The sequence below is a fragment of the Lathamus discolor genome, chromosome Z, assembly GCF_037157495.1.
Source record: "Lathamus discolor isolate bLatDis1 chromosome Z, bLatDis1.hap1, whole genome shotgun sequence".
Taxonomy (NCBI): domain Eukaryota; kingdom Metazoa; phylum Chordata; class Aves; order Psittaciformes; family Psittacidae; genus Lathamus; species Lathamus discolor.
Genome location: NC_088909.1, coordinates 19,357,629 through 19,382,009, shown reverse-complemented (window position 1 = coordinate 19,382,009; position 24,381 = coordinate 19,357,629). Strand labels below are relative to the sequence as shown.

At 37.1% G+C, this 24,381-nt stretch overlaps 1 protein-coding gene across 1 annotated transcript in view; it reads right to left on the bottom strand.

Annotated features, from left to right (window-relative positions):
• Positions 1-258: 258 nt before the first annotated feature.
• SLC6A2 (solute carrier family 6 member 2) overlaps positions 259-24,381 on the bottom strand; it is a 71,239-nt gene continuing 47,116 nt past the window's right edge. The window contains 9 exon segments of the mRNA XM_065661647.1: positions 259-282; positions 1,907-1,978; positions 4,509-4,676; positions 7,394-7,494; positions 12,790-12,889; positions 15,538-15,666; positions 18,402-18,514; positions 19,283-19,407; positions 20,959-21,062. Of these exon segments, the coding sequence (XP_065517719.1) occupies positions 259-282; positions 1,907-1,978; positions 4,509-4,676; positions 7,394-7,494; positions 12,790-12,889; positions 15,538-15,666; positions 18,402-18,514; positions 19,283-19,407; positions 20,959-21,062 (936 nt within the window).

Genomic DNA, 24,381 nt, shown 5'->3' with positions numbered 1-24,381 from the left:
CTCACAAGTTTTGGTCATGTAGGGATCTCATGGCACCAAAGGATGTAAGGAAAATTAAACAGTGTCTTTAAAGATCATTTGAAGCCAAGTAATAGAAGGGAGGCATTGAGAACAGAGAGCAGATGTCTTCCCTCAAAGAGTCAGTAGATAAGCTCTGAGCCAGCCTGGTCTGAGCATAATCGAGGGAGCTTTGAAGTTGACTTTTCTGTATTCTCAGTTTACCTTAATATATTGGCTTTTTCCTCAACCTGTTGGTTGTCATATTGTTAGCCAGTGTTGAAGCTGTAAGGGAACAGAAGTATTTGTTAAATAACACGATTGATTCAAATGATGATAGTAAGAAAGTTTTTAAATACGGTGGTTGACAAATCTAGAGTTACAAAGAGGTTTCAAGATAACACATAGATTGTAACTAAATTTCTGTGGATTCCAGTTTCCAATGAGAAATGTGCAAATAGAAAAGCTATTTTAGTCAATTCCTAGTTCAGTTTTAAAGTTCAGAACTGCTGAACATATATGAGCAGGAAATTTTTGTGCTTGTTTGGTTATGGTAGTCAGTGTTTTGTTTACAACCTTAAATATTACGAACAAAGCAAAACTATGAACTAAAGCACAACTATGCTTCAGCAATAACAAAGCTATTCTCTGTTTTTAGTTAAAAACAACAAGTTAACGCTCCCTAGTGTTTGCCATGGTTTGAGGTATCATTAGAAATTTATTTCTCAGTACAATCTTCCCTAATTTATGTGAAATTCATTTGCTTCTTTTTTGCCATCAGAGATTTGGGTTCAGAAGACCAGTACTCTTTGTAGGAATGGCTGTTTATAGTCCATTCACAGAGGACCATCTGCCTCTGGAAAAATCAGGTTATTATTTAGAGCTGGAACATTAAATCCTCAGACAACTGAGGGCAGGAATGAAGGAAAGAAGGTAGGAAGAAGTGCTGTGCTAATTCATATTTTTGTCCACATCAAATAAATAGTGGTCATGAAACAGGAAGTCTTTTCTTCTTGCTTTCATTCTGCATCCCATAAATCTACATTTGGATTATATCCTATAAAATTAAAAATTACACTTCAAACACTATTTTTCAGAGTAAGCAAAAGACAAGTTTCTTTTTTCAATACCAACATACAAACCACCACTATAAAATCTGGGTCACATTTTGAGGTGGTGTGCATAATTCCAGTTGCTTTCAACTTTGAAGAAAGAAAGTGGTCAAACATGAATGCTGATAAGTGTAACAAGCTTCACATTTGCATCCTTTTCATCTTGTACAAAAAGGACTTTATTTCAATAAGCTCATTTTGTCTGCAGAAAGGAAAGCACTATTTGGAAGCCTATAGTATATTTTTTAAGGCTGCTTAATAAGTCTCCAGCAGTACTTTCAAACAACTGCAGGCCTGTGGGGAAAGCCAATTCCACATAAGCTAGAGCACTATTTCATCATGGCCATTGTGCCTAAGCTCTGACACTGGCTATTTATTTTTCTGTTTACCATGTATTGTGCTACATAATTGGAGTTTAGGAAACATGACTTCAAATTGCTGTGCATACCTGAGAGAGAGAGAGACTATGACCTGTACAAATGTATGCGACAGTTTGGAAATACCTTTGTCTCTTAGTGAGATCTCACTGTATTCATATTCAACCTAAAATACTGGATTTGGGTGATATGTAAAATAATGGGTTCTGCTTAGTAAAAGAAGGAAGGTACCAAAAGCCTTCCAGAAGAATTGATGTGTATGGTACTGATTTCTCCTACATCTTGTCGTGCTGGCAGAAATAAAGGACCACAGACCTGCAGAGGTCTCCACTATAAGGATGTTGGTTCAAACCTGTAGTTGCTGCTGAAGACAGTAAAAGGTTGGTATTGGGAGACAAGTTTGGTGAAAGGAGTACAAACCTTAAACTGCCTGACATTTCCTTGGGCCACGAGTTGGTGCTCATTTTCGGGTGTGATACAGTAAGCTAGTCTCTAAACCAGATGAAAAGAAGAGAAAAAAGTCAGCCATATGAAGTGGGATTATGTCTGTAATCCCCAATCTATAATGGGGAAGTAGCATGAACTTTATTTAAAATGGTAACTTAGATCTTTAATATCACTGCATCGTGCGCCTTTAACTTAGTCACTGGAAGAACAAGCTTATTTTAAGCCCGTTGGCATTAGCCTTTAATATAAGAAGCAACAGTAGAAAGTTTATGCAAATATGCAAATACGAAGTCCAAATATTTAGCAAGTGCATATGGAAAAAACCGTCAGGAACAAGTTGGTATCATAAGCCTTAATCCCTTAAATTCACACATTTCTGTTTGTGCTGTAATGGGATTGCTCAGTCCCAGTGGAAGGGAAAGGAGATACTGACTATTTCCTAGCTCATCTCCCTTGCCTACCCTACACTCTGCTGTTTGGGATCACATGTGGATTTCGTCTTATCATTAACTTTTAGCCAGCTTAAGGAGTTCCCATTAGACTAAGAACATACAACCTTTCCCCTTACTTCTGAGAGCCACAATTTAGGGTATCATATCTTGTGACAGTTATTTGGATGCAATACACTAGACTTTTGCTATATTTCTCATGAAGTAACTGGAGAATTTCTAACTATAGGAGCCTGTACAAGACAAGCCATAACTAGGTAACACTACAAAATGAAAGAGAAAATGTGGGTTTGGTCAAAGTGTTTTGCATTCCGATATCACTAAACTTGGGCAAGCTGGCTAAAGCCTGTTTGGCCAGTACAAATTATTATTTGACTGAGATATTACTAGAAAATAGGTTTATAAACCCCCAGGAATGGAACTAAACAAAGGGCTTATAGAATTGCTGGAAATGAGAATTAGAAATTGTGCACAATACTGACATTTCAGAGCTGATGACAATAGAGCAAGTCAAGAGGGGTTCCCACTTTGGAGGTCTTTCTGAGGTGAATATTGAATGAGGTGACTGTACAGTTTCAGAAAGAAAACATTTATCCCTTTGAGTTTGCCAGTTCTGTATGAGAGTGTAGCTACCTGTCTAAGTTTAGGGTAGGATCCTATTTTCTGCTTAATTCTTTGCGTGGTGGTGCTTCAGTGATTTGCTTAAGAGCATTACTATATCTTGCTACACCACTGCCTAACTGTAGCTGTAGGAAAGCAGAGCAATAGAACCAGGTGTGAGAGTCTAGGTTAGGTCGTAAAATTATGACATGATGGGATAAAAACTGATATTATAAAATGGTGAGGAGTCTTACATCTGAGGGCCATTAGAGATTTTAAGACTGTACTTAATTTGCTATGGCTCTAAGATTAGTACAATCAGAAAACTGATTATGGTCAGTGAACTATAATCCTACTTCTTTACCCTTCTGGGGCACGGGATTGTGGTAGAGAAATAGGAATTGACAGAGAAATAAGGGGAGGTGAACTGTAAGGAAATATGGATGTGTTTCTTCCTTTTGCATAGGTTCTTTTACAGGTTCTTTTACATTTAGTACTACACATAAACATATAAATGAGGTTACAAGAACACTATTAAGGCTGTAGGTTTAAATGTCTTGTTAGGCAAATCATTAGAATAAGATGTTCACAAATTGTTTCTCGTCAGTTTCTTCTTTATTCAGTGCACAAGCCAGGCATATAATGCATGAAGTGAATATATGTAGTGCAAGATACTGCTGTCTAGTGCCCTGGTTCTTTTACCAAATTAGTTAAAAAACAACAGTCTAGATGAGATCATAAGTGACTATACAAGATTTTTCTTGATTTCCAGATCTATGCCAGCACCTATCTTGAATATTTTTTCCCAAGAATTCTAATATTACTGATGAAATCAAAGCAAGATCTGCATTAATTCTAGCCTTCAGAGAATGTTGAAATAATTCCAGTAAATAGAGGATAAGGGCAATGGAAATCAAACCCAAAGTGGCTGCTGTTAAAGGCAGAAGACATGGCTAAATGGATCTGTTGCTGTCACCCAGTAAGGCATTTCTTCTGCCCTTGATGGTTGTTCACTAAATGAACAAAGGCTATCCTGAACACAGGGCTACTCTGGGGGCATCCCACTTTCCCAGCATGTGGATATATGTTTAGAGACTCTTAAAATGCTGAGTTAGGAGAGGTCTGAATCAACTTTGTACATATAACAGTTTACAACACTGCAGTACAGCTTGATAGAGCATAACTTGGACTGACCTTTGTTTAGATAGAACTGTGTGAACACTATATCTCACAGATGAATATGAAGATACCATGTATCTATTGTTAATAAGAAAAAATAATCTCATCAATTGCATTAATTGCATGCATTAAAAATATTTTTTCAGAATTATTGTGATGAATAGAAAGGTAATTTCAAACAGCGAGCAGTAATACTACCTTAAAATCCCAATTCATCTGATGGTTGAATCCAAAAGGTCATTCATAAGTAGTAAGTTTTGAGAGTAAGAGAAACAAACTGCCAGCTTGGATCCAGCCATTTAATTACACAGCAGCATATCATGACATTTTATGAGTGTTCCACTTACTTCTTTAAAGGTCCCACGCACATTCATGAATTTATAGATAATATAGGCAGGCACAAGTATCATGGAAGACAATGCTATTCCCCAGCCAATGCGATTTGCCCAGAGAGGGAAGGTGTAGTCATCATAGGTCAGAGGTTTGAAATTTATTATGCTGACTATCACGACAAACTAGGGAAGAAAGAATAAAATGAACCGCAGTTTTGAGATGAAGTAACTTAGTGAAAAAACAATTATATGTATTTTATTAGGCAGCCCACCTAAGGTGTATTTCAAACCAGCTTTACTATTTACCTTCATCCTATTTACTTTGTGCTTCTTACAGCTTAAACTGCTGAAGTTCTTTATGCATTTTCTAATATTAACAGTTCATTTAAGCTACTTTGGACACACACAATATGAAATTTTGATGGAAAAAGCAGGTGGTTGTCTGCTACTGCTTCATTTAAACTAGTGTTACAGACATAAAAAAGGGATTATGTAGTCAAGAAAAAACTCTGCAGGATCTGTTGGTTTTCATTTCTTTGTTTCCCAGGGATATTAGTCTTCATTTAGAAGTTTTGTACTCATTTTTCAATGACAGATATAGTGCAAAACTCATTATGACATTTTTTTCTGAGGAAAGGTCAAGCAGCCTTAAGGCCTGGAAAACAAAGGTTTTGGGTTTCTTTTCTGGTGGTGTTACCCTGTCCAGTACTGGATGCACGCAAGAAAGAGTGGAATACTACCCTATTACCCTCCTGTTAAATCCATATGGGTTGTGTAGTATGTATAGTTCCTTGGTTTGGGTCTCTAGGCCTATACATTCTCCATTGCTCCACATAGCAATTTCAAATTAAGAGTATTTTGAGCCAAGAGTTACAAAGGGAGTAGTAGTGTGGGTTAAAAGAAGCTCATACTGTGAAATCTGGTTAGAAAACACCATTTCCATTTCGAGATTTTTCTTGGGATGATGTCCATAGCTGCAAACAATACAGAGAAGAAGATTCAGGGACATATTTCCCAGTATCAGATGCTTGACCAACTCCAACTTCTTTTCTCTTAAAGAGAATTAAGAACTGCTGTAATACATTACTAGTCCCAAACAGGGGCCACCTTGCACTAAGCGTACGCGGGATTGTTAGAGCAAGAATCATACTGATGTCTAACAATTTTGTAACCTTTTCCAAATTAATCTGTCATTTTTGTAATTTGTATTTACTATGCTTATTGTCTCAGTCTGTTCTTGTGAGGCACTTTGTATGCTTCATACAGGTGGTAGAAAAAAGTGCAGTTTCTTAGAACAAGTGGCCATCTTCTAAAATTTGCAGGTTTTAATTATGTAGGCTTTTAATTAAACTACATAGGTTTAATTATGTAGGCTAATGTTGGACTACCTTTTTCATACTAGTTGCTATCTTTTATAGTTTTCACTTACAGATCAAGTTAAAACATTTTGGCCAATTTAACATAATGTGCTGTATGAATGTATTCAATAATGAACACAAAAGATGGACTGTGAGAAGATAAATTATTTTTATTTCTCCCCAATAAATTAAGATTTTAATATCCCTGTTGCTTTTTAGGAAATTAAGACAATGTACAGCTATAACAGAACTGCCCAGTGTTCCCTACCTACTGTGGTACCATTCCTATGGGCTGTAAAATGTATTCATAGCTGTAATTAAGTTGATATGTTCCAAGTTTAGCACTGGCAGCTGGAAAAATTTGTGTGCTGTGACAGCTAAAAGATGCATTACCTGCAAGTTTGTTCTGACCCTTAGGTTCATAGTAGGATGGTATAGGGGCCACTTCACCAAGAAATCCTAAGCTACCTGAAGGTTAAACTGAGATTCACTTCAGCTTTCTCTAGTGAGCTTGCTGGATTTCTCTGTACAATCTAATTTTTCAACAGTCTCCTAATGTGAAAACATAAGCATTTTTGGTGCAGCATTTTTCCATTCACTTAAGTCGGTGTGTTGGAACTGCTGCAGGACATGCTTTCATACAAGCCTCTTTAGAGAACAATGTTTAAAAGGGTAATCAGTACATGATTAATAGATGCTTACTGACAAGTTTAGGGGCCAGAAGTTTTTGTATTAAAAAACAAAAAAAAGTGGACCTGAAAACTGTCATAAAAACCTACCCAGCATCTTTGGAATACCAGTACTGCTTTCAGAATGCCCAGCTTTGATGAGATTAACAGTCTACTGAAAACATAGAGTCAAATTTCCATATTATTCAACCCGACCTTTTGATTTACAAATATGCACAGGAAAAGATCCCAATATAAAACTGTATTTTAGTTCTGAATCTAACCTTTACACAAAGAAACCTAATTCACATAGTGGGATTTATTTTTTTTTTCCCCTAGATGTAATGAAGCACTTGTTTTTCACATCAGGCAGCTTTTAATGTGTATTTACTACATATATTCAGTGTTTCACATAGTTAATTAGTTGGTGTAGAATTAGTTTTTCTGAGGCGTCACTCAAATAGCCAGGGATCTTGGTATCCTCCAGTGAAACAAACATTCCTGCTACCACCATGTCTTATGCCTGGCTAGTTTATTTTTCTAACAGAATTATTTGTGTTTAACATGAACAGATGTCAGCAGGACAGACACTGCCTTCAGTGTTCCGTGAGAAAAAACGCTTTCTTTACATCCTGCTAAAGTGAAGGAACAGAAGATGACCACAGCCACAATTAGCTTCTCTTTTACAACTGAAATGTATTATACAAATACAACTAATGCCATTGTGGAAATAAAAGAATTAAACAGGAGCGTCTTCTATTCAACCTGAAAACACCCGGCATAGCAGTGGGTATCCTGCTATTGGTACCTACTACCTATTCTAGAACCAGTACACTGGCATTCTTTCCATGATGAAATAATTATCTGCACTTACCAATAAAAATGCAGGGCTAACAAATTTCCAGCACAATCTCCAGTAGAGGCCTGGCTTGAAGCCCATCATTTGCTGGATGTCTTCACTGAATCTGTCCACACCTAGAAGGGATATGAACATCAAACTGGCATAAACCTAAATTGACAAGATACTGGCAACACCCCAAAAATCTGCTTTTTTTAGTAAGCAGACACAAATGATTTTCATATCAGAAAACAAACCAAATAACAACATTGATCTCCTTTCAATGATGTGTCTTTGACGTCACTTTACCCAAGACTTAAATGCCCGTGTGCACTTAAGGCCTGTTGCAACTGGCATTACATTGAAAAGTGGCATTGCACAAATAACTAGAATTTAGGCTGTGAATGGGACACACATTTTTTCAATATTTGTGGCCTATTGTGACCCAATTAGTCAACACAATTACAAGTATGCTGAAGGAAAACCCAGAACCTTACTCTAACTGCTTACTGATAATAAGGTAGATTCATATGATTCTTAATTTATCAAAGGAGGCTTCTTTTTTCCACTTATTGATATATTTTACCTACTTTTCAGTGCTTTGTTAAATACCACAGAATTTTTTCAGTGATATCCAGTGATAGGACAAGGGGCAATGGGTTTTAACTGGAACATAGGAAGCTCCACGTTAACATCAGGAAGAACTTCTTTACTGTAAGAGTGACAGAGCACTGGAACAGGTTGCCCAGGGGGGTTGTGGAGTCTCCTACACTGGAGATATTCAAGGCCAGCCTGGACAAGTTCCTGTGTGATGTACTGTAGGTTACCCTGCTCTTGCAGGGGGGTTGGACTAGATGATCTTTTTAGGTCCCTTCCAACCCTTGGGATTCTGTGATTCTGTGATTATACTTGACAAATGTTATTTCATCTTTTACCACGTTCTAAGGAACAAGGGAGATGCAACTTCTGTGCAGTGCAAATATGCACAAAACTACATCAGCTTGAAACATGTGGCCTTTTTTAAAGTATCCTCTGTGGTTTTGAAAATTATAATACCAACCAGAATTTCTAAAATTGTTAATTTTTGCATGCAGCTAAATATCTAGTAATGCAGTTGTTGTAGGTACCTGAGAAGATACTTGATCTGTTCATGTGAGTAAAAAACATAGCATGCGAATTCTGTGTCTGAATACGCATTAGCATTACACAAGTATAACATGCTTTCTGTGAGTGGTACTAGCCTAATCTAGCTAAAGATCTTGAATCATCTAAAAGTCTATCAATCAATCAAGTTTACCTGCATGTGGGAAATGTATTTTTTTTAATTCTAATAATATTAATTCATATGAACTTGCATGCTTTGTATTTTCTGGAAATTGTCTCATCCTCAGTCAGTGGGGCATTTTCTGCCTTCAGTATTTATTAGAACTTTTTTTTGCAGTAAGTAATATACTATAATTTACTATGGAAAGCAAACATGCACTATAGAGTGACTGTAAAATGTCCGTTTGAATGGTAGCTTCTTCCTTTTTTTTTTTTTTTAATTGATTCTCTTCTGGTAGGATTTACTAGCATGAGTCATCTTGCAAAAATTTAGTTTAAGCACATGGTATTTGGCACACTGTATATTAGAATGAAATGATTATCTCTGATATAAATGGAGGAAAAATGTCCTCAGTTTTCTTTAAAAAGAAACCAATCTCTAACTTTATGCCTTAGAGACACTGGCTCACAAAGTAGTTCTTTCTAGTGCAATCTATCATGTCAGACTACTAGGCTGTAATTTATTATACTTAATGTGTTTAGGAAGTTTACTTTTAATCCTGAATCCCATCAGGTAAACAGCAGAAATGCAGCTCTTTGCTGTGAAGACTTGTTTCTTAGAGAGGATGTTTAGTTTACCACAATAATTGTTTCTTTTCATGTGGATCAATTAAGTAGGATTTACTTAATCTATTTAATATAAATAATGGTGATGGCTTGAGTTAGTCCTTTATGTACAGCCAGGATCTAGCATATTCATAAGGTCTGGACATTAGAGTGTAAACTTCTCTTTGATTTTTCCCCCCCTCCTACCCCGCCCCCCCCCCCCCCCCCAATATTATGTAGAGTTGAAGAAAAGTAGCCAAAAGGATCTGCAAATGCTCTTTAAATTTAATCTAATTCTATTTGCAGGGCCTTCTGTGAACTTTAAAATGACTGAATTTCAACTGCTATGAATACTGAGTGAAATTTATCATTGTGCAGAAGGTCAAAGAGAAGGACTAGATAGCTCCAAAAATGTTATGCATAGGTTTCCAGACAAACATATCCAGAGCTCAAATAGTGCTTGGCATTCAATTTCTACTGGAAATGGGAGATAAGTAGGCCATGCTCTCAGCCTGCTTTTTTAACAGCATGCTGTTTCTGTACTTTGTGTCTTCAAATAACAGTCGTAAGAATCAACATGTAAATAGAACACAGCTACAGGCAACAGCACCTGTAGGTTTCTACATAAATTAAGAGTTGTAAAACTGCTTCATTAATGAGTCCTATTTTTTGGCTCCTGGGAATTACAATAAATCATAGAACCATCAAACTCTTCCTTTCAAAGGAGATCTTGGGAGGTCTCTGGTGCATTTTCTTGCTCAAATCCAGGTCAGAACAATTCAGAACAGCTTTCTCACGGCATCATCCCATTATATCTTGAAAACCTCCAACAAAAGAGTCATCATGAACACTCTATGCAAACTGTTCCAATGTGTATCCTTATATAGAAAAATCATTTTCCTCCTTTCAATTTGATCATGGTCTTCTGTCCTCCCATTGTGCACCTCAGCGAAAAGCCTGATTCTGTTTCTTGATAGCTTCCCTGTAGGTACTGGAAGGCCACTGTTAGGTCCTTCTTCAGACTCCTCCAGGCTAAACAAGCTCAGTTCACTAAAATTGTTCACCGTGCATGTACACAGCTCCTGAGTATCTTGGTGGCCTACCACTGAACTCTCGTCAGTTTACCACCACAGACTTTCACTGAGGGTCAAAAGCAGGACACAGTATTCCAGGAGCAGTGTAAGTGCCAAGTAAAAGAGAGTAATCATCTCCTGTATACTGCTGGCTATGCTTCTGCTACAATTCAGTATGCACCTACTTCCTACTTCTGTCTTAGTGAGCTTGTATCTGTCAAATGAAGAACCCTAGTCATACCAGCCCTCACCCAGGAGAAGATGAGAAAAGACACTGTTTTTTTCACACAGTTCAGCAGTCATTGGAATTGAAAAAATGAGAAAGAAGGGATAAAAGGAATATAAAAGCCATTGTGGAGTGTTCATTTGCAAATCCTACAGAACACAGAACGAGCCGTGTAGTGAAGTAACAACCGCTGTCACTTTTTGCTCCTGAGTCTCCTTTCTAACTCTGGGGCAATACTGATACTCATTGGTGGTGACCCTCACCTGGTGGCAGTGAGGGGATAAGCCGTACAGTACTATTGCCAAGGAAGAGCAGCTGTGTTAACATAAAAGTAAGCAGAACAGTAGGAAATATTCCCCTCCTTGGCAAAAAGGGTAACAAGCCAGCAGCCATAACAAAAATACATCTGTACAGTAAAACAAACTAGCTCTCCCTTCTCTTACACGTACAGCTGGCCTTTTCAAGAAGAAACTTCACAGTTAAGTGGTCACAGGTATAATTTGAACTAAATTTCCATGGTTTTGGTCTGTGCCAAGATGTCAGTGCTTGCCTTCAGGCTGGCTTAATATTCATCTGGGTCATTAAGGCAACTGGTTAAAAAAAAAAACAAACAGGTAGCCAAGACCATGCCAGATTTAATCAGTTTAAATAGCACCTGGGGCTGCAGTAAGTTCTTTTTACAGCAACAGGTCATGCTGTGTCAATAAAAACATAGGTCAAGTGCTCAAGACAAGTGAATAGCTATTTTCCCAGTTACAAGGAGGCAGGAGAGAGGAAGGGAAGGATGGTGAAGGACAGAAGATGCAACAAACAAACAGAATATGACTAACCTTGGCTTGGTCTGTGAACCACACGCAAAGCCTAGGTATTGTAAGGTGCAGTAAATCCTATTTTAATAGTAGCAGAGAACAACTTGCACTTACTAACTGAAGAATATTTTTATGCTTCTGCTTCCAAACTAAGCTATTATCACTCTTCTGCATCCAGCTCTTTTACAAGGATTAGAAACAGTTGTCTTGAAAAGCAGTGCTTCCACTACTTTGAGAACAACATATGAGCTGCTACGTCTATGCTGATGTTGAGTGACAGAATTATTACATTAGAGATAAAACCTATTTCTTTAGTAGACTGCAGAGCTTTATGCATGAATGCCATTTTTTTACCTCATTCACCTATCAACACTTTCAAACTTCAAGAGAATCTGACTAGAAGAATATGGTGGCACAGAACTGTTGGATAAATGACTGAGGGAGCTAAATGGCATGAGAGTGATAATGTCTAAGAACCTTCTGAATAATACATTAATTCTGAATACAGTTATATACTGAATCATACAGTATCTCTGAATAGAAATGTAGGGAGGGAGAAAAAAAAAGTCTTTCTTTGTTCTTATGAAACTTGTTTATCAAGTGTCTTGATTTTTATGTTACTTTATGGAGGCAAAATATATTAAAAGACCAAATAAGGCCAGGGAAATTATTTAATAAGTTGTGCACATCATCTGAGATCTGCTTTCAATTGTGAGTGGTATTTTTGTCAGGGTACTAAAGCACATCACTGCACTCTGGTTGGCACACAGTGATTCCAGCCTAGTGCCAGAGATCAACTGAATACTCCTAAAGCTTGCTATATGGCGGATAAAGTGAATTATTGCACCCTTTTTGTGGTGCAAACTTTTAGAAATACTAGAAATAGTGCTATTTCTGGTATCTAGGATGTTGGGTATTCCATACCAGGCTGTGAAATCTGATACATTTTAAACCAATAGTGCTTTACAATGAAGTAGAATATTTTCTTAGGCAAAAGAGAGTAACATAGGAATAATCCTCTAAAGGCAAACTGCCTTTATTTGTATTGCATGGTGAGAGCTTGGGATTGGCCTGCGGAAATCATGAGAAGGAGGAACAAGTGAGTCTTTAGGCTAATTTACTTGGTTTGAAAGTACCAGATGTAAACCTGCTACTGCAAATCATCAGCTATGTTAAGAGCTGCAAAATACTGACAAAAGTATCAACATTTCCACCCCACTGCAGTCTCCTTTGTAAGGCAGGGTTTTCTTTTTGGCTTTGTGCAGGATTTCAAAGCTTGGCCCAATAGACATCTACATTCCTGGCTATTCATAAATCAGATGAAAATCACTGTGTGACACCTGACTTGTGGCTTCATGTATACAAGACTATGCTGGTTTTCCTGTAATGTGTAAGCTTGTCATGAGCACTTGGGATTATAGAAAAGATTTCGTGGGTGCAAAATGAAGTGCTTACCATAAAACCAGGAAACTCCAATTGCCTCCATTAGAACCGCAAATAATATCGAAGTCCCAGCTGCAAATGTGTCCAGAAGTGTTAGCACATAAATTCCACCCTAGCATTGGGGAGTTAAAAGATGTAACAAAAAGAAGTTACAAACAGAATTATCTCAGTAGCTTAGTAGCTAATTATCAGAAATCACCTTTACTTGAAACATTATCTCAACCCAAGTATTTTAATACGGAGCTGATGCTGCAGACATGCTTCCCTGCTTGTATACAAAACAGCGGAATCAGATTCAAGCTCTTCTGAAGAGGCTTCCTTTCACCCATGTCCTCTCTTAACTGGGAAACAGAAGCCTCAGCTTGGCATGATTAATGGATGTTCTTGGCACTCTGTGTTCAATGGAAGCTGAAGGCACTGGCTAGTCAGGGAATGCTCAGCAGCTTGTAGGGCAGGGCCTGTCTCCAGCAGTGAATTAACACCTTCCAAAATTATTAGCAGGAATGGAGCACTACAAGAGTTGCCACAAGCCATTAGCACTCTGTTCCTAAAGCAAATTATTCTGTAGTCCAGTGAACATGCAGTCTTAGCCTGTTTCCTTTTCCCAGACTGCTGGTATCTCTCTTTTCCAATGTTCCTGCAAATAGCTGTTGCATGTTAAGTCCCTGCTGCCAACCCAGCGTGGAGGCAGCTTAGTTTTGTTTGGTTTCTTGGCTGTGGTATTAGTAAGCCTTTGCTCAATGGAGAGGGCAAATCAGATCATCTTCCTTCCCAAGAGCACATTTCTGTTCTTCAATGGTTCATGACTGAGAACTGTAAATGCATTTACTACAGTCTAGTTTCACTGATACTATTTTATTTTTAGCTCCAATTTGACTACTTTTTGCCTCATTTTACAATGTGGTATGAATTTGTGTAAATTATTGCTTATTTTATTTAGTTTGGAAGGATGAGAAATGAAGGCCATGGTACAGTTACTTGTTTTAAATTGAACCTAAATAAAGAATGAAATGTTTCAGAACATTCTTTGTCACATAAATTACTGAAATGTTTGCAGTTGCATTAAGTTTTTGTTTTTGTTTTTTTACAACAAAACTTAATCTAACAATGCCTGCTCAGAAGGGGAGGACAAAGGAATTATTCTGCATGGTTTTATCAATGGTATAAATGGCACTTGGAAAGCTTAAATCTGTAGTTGATTTTAATCTCTGTGATCAATTGGTTTTCTCTTATGAAATACAGCTTTCTGAAACAGCTGTGCACATTTACAAACAGAGAGAGAACAGTACTTAGGCCTTGTCTAGGTTTTTAATTCTGTGGGGACTTGTCCGGAAACTGAATGAACTTTGGTTGTTATGTTAGAAAGAAAATGTTGCTTCTTGAATGATGTTTGAGTTTGACCTCTTGTTTTTTCTCTACACCTGCTTTAAGTGAATGCCTTTGCTATCAGACTTTGTAAAGTGAATGACTAATACGGTTTCATAAGAAACATGTTTTGAAAATACAGCCTTAAAATTTCAGAGGACAACATGAAGCAGATAAATTTAATGTGATGGTATCATGAGGGTTTTTCTTTGTATTCTGTACACATTAAAAATGTTGTTCAGTTATGTGAACCAATACATTGGACAAGTCAGCGCAGTTTTGAGCATTCCAGCTGGTGGGGTGAACTGAAGTCCAAACAGGTGTCATTATTTAATATCTAGAGCTAGGCTGTTATCTTGAACTGCTTTAGCTCACTTGAAGGCAGTGGAATTGCACCAAGTTTTCAGGTTCTTAACAACTGAGCTTTTTCTGAGCTTGTACTTCAGGAAATCTAATTCCAGTTTAAAATTTGAATAAGCAAAGAGCATGTTCAATTCTTTGGGTAACAATAGACCTAACATGGTATCAAAAAGATAGGTATTTTAAATGCTGCATCTATTTTTAGTGTCTCAAATGTTTTCCACTTTGAGGAAACCAGAGTAAAGATGTTGCCTTATTCTTTTAGAGTAAAAAGAATTTTACTACCTATAAACTTATGCCATTTCAGTAATAGATCTGGAACCAGTTTTAGAGCTGGAGGGAGATTCAGCACATCTACTTTCATAGTGGCTTCAAATTTCGGTTTTTTTTGCTTTTTCATAGAAAAAAAAGTAAAAATTAAAAAAATGTCTCCAACCTAGAGCACTGTGATTCTCATCCTTTAATTCGTTGTCAAAAGCCTGGTGAGGCAGATCATGAAGGGTGATGGTAGTACTAAATACAGGTCACTAGATGTTCAGGATAAGTTATTTGTGTGCTTTTTCTGGTGTTACAAGATACAACCTAGGTACATGATGGAACATAAAGAAACCTCTGGTGAAGGAGATCATTATTCTAAATTTCTTTCACATGAAGTGAATGCTTCTTATTTGCTTCAAGAAATGACCAAGGGAATGGTCACTTCAAATTCTTAGTTTCTCACACAGGGCTAAGCACTCAACACAGTTACATTTAACATGAATTAAAAAACAAACCAAAACACAGAAACCCAAACAAAACCAACAGTAGCACAGACAGTTCCTTGGAAGAAAGACTTGTAGGTTCTGCTGATAGCTAATAATCTTGTGCAAAAAAGCAGAGCACCTTCATGTAGTTTAGATTGAGAGTAATGTTCTGACCATGAAGTGTTAAAATTTATAACAAAAATAGTCACCTGAACCTATTCAAGTTTATATCCAATGATAAAAACTTGCATTTTTAAGGTAGCTTATGGATGGAAATTTTTGTTGTACTTACATTGGTGATGCAAAAAAGGGCAAGTAGAAAAGTGCCAAAAGAAACACCAAAGGTGAAGAGCTTTCTGTGCTGCTTCAGAATTTGGAAATCATCCGCCAAGCCAGTGATGACAGCCTCCATTCCACCCATCTGAGAAAGAGAAAACAAGAGCTTTGCTTAAACACTACTGGCTGTTGTAAATTCAGATCAAAAATGTACAGCAACTTGTATAAATAATTCCCAACCACTGTATGATTACTGACATATCAGCTGTAGATCATTGCCATTTGGAGGTATGTTTTAATACCTGTGGTAAAGAACTGAGTGAGAGAACAGGACATCAAGTGCCATGGTTGTTAGCTCAGTAGCCACATCCTCTGCGACCATTTGCTGGCTCACCAGGATAGTAAGTAGACAGTACTTTGGGAAAAATAATGTACATTTTAATATGCTTTAGAGAAAAAGCTGGTAGCTTAAGCAACCAAACTCCTTAAGAGAATTCAACATAAAGACAGGCACAAGAAGCACCTCGGGGAAACATACGGAACAAAGATTCAGTTTAGCCATTGAATAACCAAATCCAGTCTGACAGAAATCTTTATAGATCTGAGAGAATCCCTACATAGGAAGCTTGATATCTTTTTGTTGACAACATGAAAGAATTTTACTTTGTTTTCTGGAAGTTAAGGCTGAACTTCAGCCACTGTGGCTGAACTAGCAATTGTTTTGCAATATAGGAAAGGTACTTTCCATGCTTTCATTGAAATTGCTGGGTTACGTAGGTGGCTGTAAATTTTAATTTCTTTCCACCATTGAAAGCATTCTGCCTCTGCTCCACTAGGAAGTTGTAAAAATGAATTCCGGTTCCTTGTTATAACAAATAAGTGTATTTGATGTTCTGGGGAGGCTGGATTCCATGCTGGCATAGCCTGTCCCTTTCCTGTAAGAATTTGATGGAAGCAATGTTTCTGGTTGAAACCAGTAGCAGAGGATTATCTCTCTAGAATGTGAATGATTCCAGTCTAGAGCCAAATTGGTGGAAGCAGTGGACCAATTTTTTTTTTTTAAAGGTAACCAATATTCACAAGTAAAATGTCCCAAAGCCTCGTGTTGGCTTGTACTTCTTAATGTCTATGGGGGCAACAGTGAATGCACTGCAGTTAATATGGGTTAATATTTGATATTCTCAGAAGTTGTAACTGTGTTGGCACCTAAATGGTCTTGGAGAAGTTGAAACTGGAAAGAGGAAGCTTGAATGGTTTTGGCTAAGGACCATTCCTTAATGTCTCATGGTTTATTCTTCTTGTCAGTTCCCTATACCAAGTTAGATACCTACTCTAAAAAAGTATCGACAAACATTTGTACTATTTTCTGTCCTTTTCATTGTTGCTTGTTTACACCTGCATGACCAGATTTCTCTTTGCTTAAATTTTGACAGTTCTACACAGACGTTGGTATTTCTGTGCCACTGCATGCTTATATGCGTGAATAAAGGTAGTTTTATATAATTATTCCACTTTAGTTTTAGGCTTATTTTTTTTTTAGCTTTAAAAATTTTCATTGTCCACTCAGGGACTTAATGTGGGGGGATACTTGAGGAGATCACCATAAAAAAAACCCCATGACCTGACTTCTTGGGTAAATTATGAAAAATCATGAATAAAACATAAACAAGCAAATTCTTCACCTTTTAAACAGAAAAAGCTAAACTTGGTTACAGTTTCTCAGTTCACATTATTTTAATCAGCTCCACAAAAAAGAGCTTTCTCCACCTGTAGGAAAAGTGTGTTCTGTGACCTAAAGGCTTGTGCCTTTTTTACTCAAATATTTCTTTGTTGCCTTAAATTTACAGCTGTTAAAAAGTTAATTGGTTTGGATCTAAACACTTCTAAACATATGTTTTCTTCTAAATTCTGCCCTCTTCTACTGGTCATTCATGCTCTTTCAGTGTGCTAAATCCTTCCTTTCCATCCTTCATGATTGCTTACAGTTGGAAAGTGGCCAATCTACAAAGCCAGACATAATCGTGCCTCAGACTTTTGAATACAGATTCAGATCTTTGAGTATAAAGACAAACTTTATTGAACGTGAGCTGGAATCCAAAAATCCAAACACGTTGGAAACATTTAGACCCAAATCTGACCTTTACAACTCAGGCTTGTACTCCACAAGATCTGATTCTATTTGCCAATGATTATCAAAGTTTCCTTCTGCAGCCTTATTTTACTCAGTTTTGCTCTCCTTCGTGTCATTTCATTCTCTCCCTCTCTTGTCCTTGAAAATTAAGGAAGTTTTCTGAAGTTGTAAGCAATGGAAATGCTGTGTTTTGCCTTTTCCAGCAAGAAATTTCTAGGTTAGCTATGTACATTCAGAAATACCAAAGACACTTCTATGCTTTAGAAGAGTAAGAAACCCCTATCCTACTAAAAATGATGAATGCTTTGTCATGGTTCACTATTTCTTAAAGATCCTGGGGTTTTGCCCCCCAGAACTGAATCAACCTTTAAGCACAATATAACAGGATGTCTTGATGCCTCTTTGGCAAGAACAAAACGATGATGTTGGGTCATACTTTAAAATAGTGATAACACTTGATGAACAGCCCCTCCTGTAAGGTCATAAAAAAGCAGCATTAAGTAATTATTTACTGGCTTGTAAGAGACTTGATCTTTTCCTAAACCTTTTAAATATTGTGAGCCTTTAAAATATACTGTCAGGACTAATATTATTGGTATGTTTGCTGTGACTGTGAAAACAGATTCAGGGAATGTACGGAATGTTTATTGGAAATGTAATAAAGCCCCTGTTTAAGGCTGATACCTCCCCAGTTACAGAATATAACAGCAAATGAAAGATGTCAAGGCTTGAAGGAAAAAAATACTCACAGAACTATCTATACCAAGAGTAAGGAGCATGATGAAGAATACCACAGCCCAAAATGTAGATCCTGAAAGAGTTGAAATTGCCTCTGGATACAGGATGAAAACTAAACCAGCTCCTGAAATAGGAAAGAAAAGTTAAAAAAAACCAACAACCCCTCTCCCCTCCCCCCCACCCCCAACCAAATGATGTCTCTTAGCCTCACAAAAGTGTTAATTTAAAAAAGGTAAATATGATCAAACTGACTTTTACATCAGGTCACACCACATTCTGAGTAGCTGTTAAAAGAAAATTTGTGTTATATCAAAAATACATTCAAAGTAGTTTAATAATGTACTCTTGACAGTTTTGTACTAAGAAAAAATTTCTATCCCGTTATTTTTCACTTCTATTAATCTTTTTATTGGATTTACATCCTTGCTAGCTATTTTTCAACTGTGTAGTAAAGAAGGAGCCAAGTGGATGTGGACCTTACTGTTTGGCAGGAGAACTTGAATGTAACAAGAGATACAGGAACTGAAATCATGTGTGATCTGTTACCAGAGAAAGGACTCTACAGCTAAACTTACGAGAACCATCCAAACCAGTAACCTGTGGTACTGAGTGGCAATGCTTTCACAAGATACTACGCAGGGGCAAATGTCGCTTTGTTGCACAGGCTAAACTTGTGAGGAGCAAGATGTTTGTAAACTTCATTTCAGAGGAGGCAAGATGAATCAATACCACTTAGAGTTCACTTTTCAGCAAGGCATTTACACACAGAGCTTTAGTTCCAAATAAGCTAATTCAAGTAATTTCCATAAGATTTTCACACACTGTTTGAAACAAATATAAACACATTTGTTGGGTGAAAAAGGGTAGAACTAGTATAAAATTAACTTCCTACCTTCAGTAGCTACATCCTCGATTTTAACTTTGTGCTCATGAGCCATGTAGCCCAATATGGAGAAAATTGCGAATCCTGAGATGAAGCTTGTGACACAGTTAATGGTACTAGTCAGCAAAGCATCCCTAATGATGGAGAGAAGGACAGCCGAATGAAAAAAAGTCAACAAAAAATACTTTAAGAATAGATGGGGACTGGTTCATAGGAAGATTCTTGTCAAAATGCTGATTGTGAAACTATCTTGATGATCTAAAGCATCTATCATCATACTATGCTAGGAAATAACTTCTGTTTACTATTTGGATTTAAAACAGAGTTCTGTTAAACCCACAAACCAACAAAGCTTTATTAAATAAGATATTAAAAAGCAATGTGTTGTAAATGCTACTAAATTGAAGTGTGTCTTTATGGTTAGAACTAAACCACAGTACTTCATGAAAGTACAGATTACTCTTACATGGAAGGCTAGGCTTATGAAGTGATACTGAACAAATATGTTAAGCTAAGAACTACATAATATGAATTTGCATATAATCTGTGGGGGTATTTTCTCAGGTTCAAGTGGATTTTTTCCATTTTTGAATCAAAATTAGAATACAGAGGCAAAATACACAGCAGCTATAAGATTAACGCAAAATTACTTGAAGATGATGGCAACTGTTATTTTGGAAGACTGCTGTGGTTTGGAAGACTGAAGGGTTCTCAAACCTGGTAATAGTACCTACTGCAAATAATCAGCTGGCAACCCAAAGCTGTTTTCATTTAAGTACAAAACTCTGAAGTCAGTGGAAGTGTTCCATGATTTTGGCTTTCAGTCTGCTTAAGGCAGTTCCAATCTATGCATTTTCTGGTACCTTCTCATTTCAACATTTATTTTTTTTGCCATCCTTCAGTTCACAATGTATTTATAACACATGTACTTTCTGAATTCATATTTCATGGGAAAATTTAAAGCTATGCTTGTTTTCATTCCAAAATGGAATGTTAACAAGTCTTCTAAATGTTGGAAGTTCTCAGAAGGTGAAGAGCAGTTCTGTCTGAATTTCCATGGTGGTGATTCAGCAAAATACTTACAAACTGACTTGATTTAATTTAAAGTGCATTGTTAAATTAGAGCTCAATATAAAATATCAGAAATAATCCCAAGGCACAGAAACACTGCTGGAAACTGGAATCCTTCTGCTTTTAGTTCCCGAACCAATAAGACTTCATCCTGTGTTCACTGTTGCACTTACTGGTACTTTTGAAAGGCAAACACAAGCACAGTTTACACAGCTGTCTAAAGTCCAAACCTAATCCCATTCTGTTTTGCTGTACAGCAGATATCTTGGCAAGTTCCTGTTACTAAAATTTCAGTAAGGAAGACAGTGTTTCAAGATTTAGGTTGGTTACTATGTCTACACAAGACTAACCATTAGTAATAAATGACTAAAGATAGAAAGATAGCTTAGTACTTATTCTAGATGCGGTTCGAGTAAAATAGTATTGCTGTGAAACAATCACTGGTGGTGTTCAAGGCCAGGTTGGATGAAGCCTTGTGTTGGATGGTTTAGTGAGAGATGTCCCTGTCCATGGCAGGGGGGTTGGAACTAGATGATCTTGAGGTCCTTTCCAACCCTAACTATTCTATGATTCTACGATTCTATGATTCTATGTGAAAGAACAGGCTGCCTTACCTGTAACAGTTGTTGTCAAACTTATTGTAACTGGCAAATGCAATTAAAACACCAAATCCGGCTCCTAAGGAGTAAAATATCTGAGTAGCTGCATCAATCCATACCTGCATAATGACACCAACATTATCAATGTCAGTTCAATCCAAAAGATACATCAGGAAAATGCAAGAAGTGTACAAGACAGATGGTTTTTGAAAAATGATCAGCGTTCAAGCTCATAGGAGTGTGTTTCTGAGTCACATGAGATGTCACATGGAACACAGTTATGGTCCAGAACGGCTTAACCTGAAATGGTGAGGGCTGAAGCAGTGGGCAAGTACTACCACAGTGTGGGGTCCTAGTAGAATCTGTACTTCTGAGCTTTTACTGAGTACTGAAATGATTACATGACTTTTCTCCTGGGTGGCAGAAATTCATTTCCAATAGCTCTTGTTCCAAGATAATTTGGACAATCGGAAAACTAAAAATATACAACAGGTCAGGAGTCACAGGACATTTTCTTTCCCATGAGAGAGCTTTCTTCATGGGATTGTTAGTACATTTCATATGATGCTTTCCTGTTTCAGAAGCTGAAGTACAAGTGATGTGCTGTGAACAGAACCACACAGGTTATCTGTTACTTTTCCTGCTTAGGTGGAAAAAGAGTTATTCCTGTGATAGTCATTAAATTTCGGTTTAGCTGCAGCTTGGTAATTTCAAGTGTTGTGCACCAAAGGAAACCTGTTATTACTGCTATAACATTTTCCAAAGTGACCATCCAGCTCAGCATCCATGTGCAGACAGCAGTCAGGAGCAATACATGCTGCTGGTGTCCTGAATCAGAAGCCTGAAAATAGCTTACCCTGGTTAATTGGGGTTCCACTTAATCAATTGTTACAAAGAGATATTTCAGCAAGCATCTTCAAAACGGTCTGGAATTCAAGACTGCAAAAAGTACTGGATTTATCTCCAACCAGCCCTATAAAATCAGATCCAATGCATCTATTTAGCAGCAGCATTTTAACAGATTTAAGCTGCTTGTGAGCTCCATCTACATTAGGGCTTTAAGCTAAGCTCTCGCGTTTGGCCCAGTGGAGAGAGATTTCCTTATTCCATCCTAACATGATATATGAAATCACATTAGTGATCAATTTTTTTTCTCAGTTATGTGTTAGATGCTTTCAACTACTGCTTGTTGAAGGCTGTGACCATTTATTGAACTCTGGATTTGTAGAGAAACGTAGTTTTATGAGTTTTAAGTTAATTGCTTGAAACATAACATGAACAATCTATGTGTTTATTGGAAACCAGTGGATAGGCGAATATGATTCCTCTCAAACTGCAGTTCATAGAGGGCTTTTAGGTATCATGGATTTCTTTTACTAAATAGCAAAACGATCCTGTAAAATTAATTCCTTGATCATTCCTTTTGTGTACCTGATTACATCTTCATGTTCTACCTTCACACAAAGTCTAGTATCAATGACGACTGTACTCTCTGAAAAGTGCTTAGGTGGATAAGAGTGCAGGACAGGGTGATGCAAAGCCTCCTATAATTTTTCTTGTTTTTTAAAGCTTCTTATAAGTTGCATTGTCAACAGATTTCCTGAATTTTCTCAAAACAATTTCTGCTTACACTATAATTGCCACCAGGCACTTGTTTTTCATGGCTCTGTAGCTCTTTGTGTCTTGGCAGTGGCGTTGTACTCATTATTACTTTCTTAATATTAAAACATCGTTCAGCACATGCTTAATTCCTAATGTTTCAAATAAGAGGTTAGCACTTGCTGCCTACCAAAAGAGTTATGCGTATGCTTAAGTATCTGTTGAGTAAGAGTCTTGGCTCATAGTAACTGATTAGCAAACAAATTGAGTAGATCAGGGTGAAGGGAAAAATTAGCAGAAGACATTAATTCCTTTAGAACTAAGATTAAATGCAAAATATTCCCTTTGCTATAAAAAAGCAGGATTGTGAAACAAGCAGTGGGGCTTGTTCTGCAGTTCATGCTCGAGTTATTTGTTCACTTCCACTGAATGGCTTCTGATTGATGCATAGTCTAATGAATTTTATAGTAGGATATTGATTTTGTATGCATTAAAAATGGAAAAATATAAACATTTTTCATGAGGCAGTCATAATCTTTTGAGCTTTCTTCTTAGTTTAGTTGTTTATGCCATTGTAACTTTAGTGCATATTCTGTCTTTTGTATGTGGACTTAAAAAATTACTGTGCTGTGTGAAAAGAAAACATTGCATGTTTTTTTCAGGAAACTTGTTAAGGTGTATAAAAAACTGAATGTCTCTTCCTCATGTATGATTTAATTCTGTAACACTGATTTCTTCAGCAGAACAGAGGTGTAGCTGCTGTTTTACAAGGTGTTTAATGTATCCATCTGTGTGGTAGAGATGAGCATTGTGGCTTTGTAGCTCCTGGACAGTCAGGAAATAACATAGCTAAGTGTTGGTCTAGTTAAGTGATATGAGTATCTTTCCTTCCTTTTTATAGACACATTCTTTGTGGACTCAGTATTCCCAAAAAATCACGTGTCTCAGGGTTTGCTCAGTGCTGTGTGGCATGTGGCTGTATAAAATGAAGGATGCTTTAAGGTCTTTTAGAGGAGCATTGGCAGAGGTAATTACTGTTTGTGACTTACAATGTTTCTTTGTTTGATTTTTCATTTGGGAGAAAAAATGTAAATCAGAAAGATTCAGGATGCACAGACATAGAGCTAAAGCAGGAGTCTGTTCTTTGGAGCCTGAGGACAAAGATTAAACACACAAGTGTATTGCATCACCAGGTATTCCCGTCTCCAAGCAGGAGAAAGGCTGATGTGACAAAGCAGTTTGTGAAACTTCTCCTTATAACTGATCTTTAGTCTTTTATTATTCTTGAGCAACTTTTTTTTTGTTGTTGTCTGAAAAACATTAGTCTTAGAAACAAATAACTTTAGGGTCATCCAAATAGCAGCTGCAGAAATATTAAGCCAAGAAGGAGCAGTGCACAGAATATCCTTCCAAAAGCAGAAGGCAGCAATGATTATGAAGGTCTGGATCCTGAGCTGATGCCAGTTGGCACAGCGCCATTGACATTTAGTTGAACTTGTGATGTTCTTTTCCAACAGCACTTAAAATAATTAAGAAAAATTTAAACACCTACTTTGTTCATCCTTGCATCTTTGTATTTATGTGTACGCATGAATGTGAACTACTGAGGTGGCTCCTGTCTTGATGGCAAAGGTGAATGAAAGACCTATACCTGAAGTTCAGTTTTACTATTTCAATAGAGTGAGATGGGGTCTGGGTTCTAGTGGTAATTTCTGTTGTGGAAGAAATGCTAGTTTCCAAATTCAGTATTACAAAGCCAAGGAAGGATTGGTTTGCTAAGAGTATATAAAATAGGTCTGTATTCTAACTCTAAGAGTGTTTTTAAATATTCATGAAAAA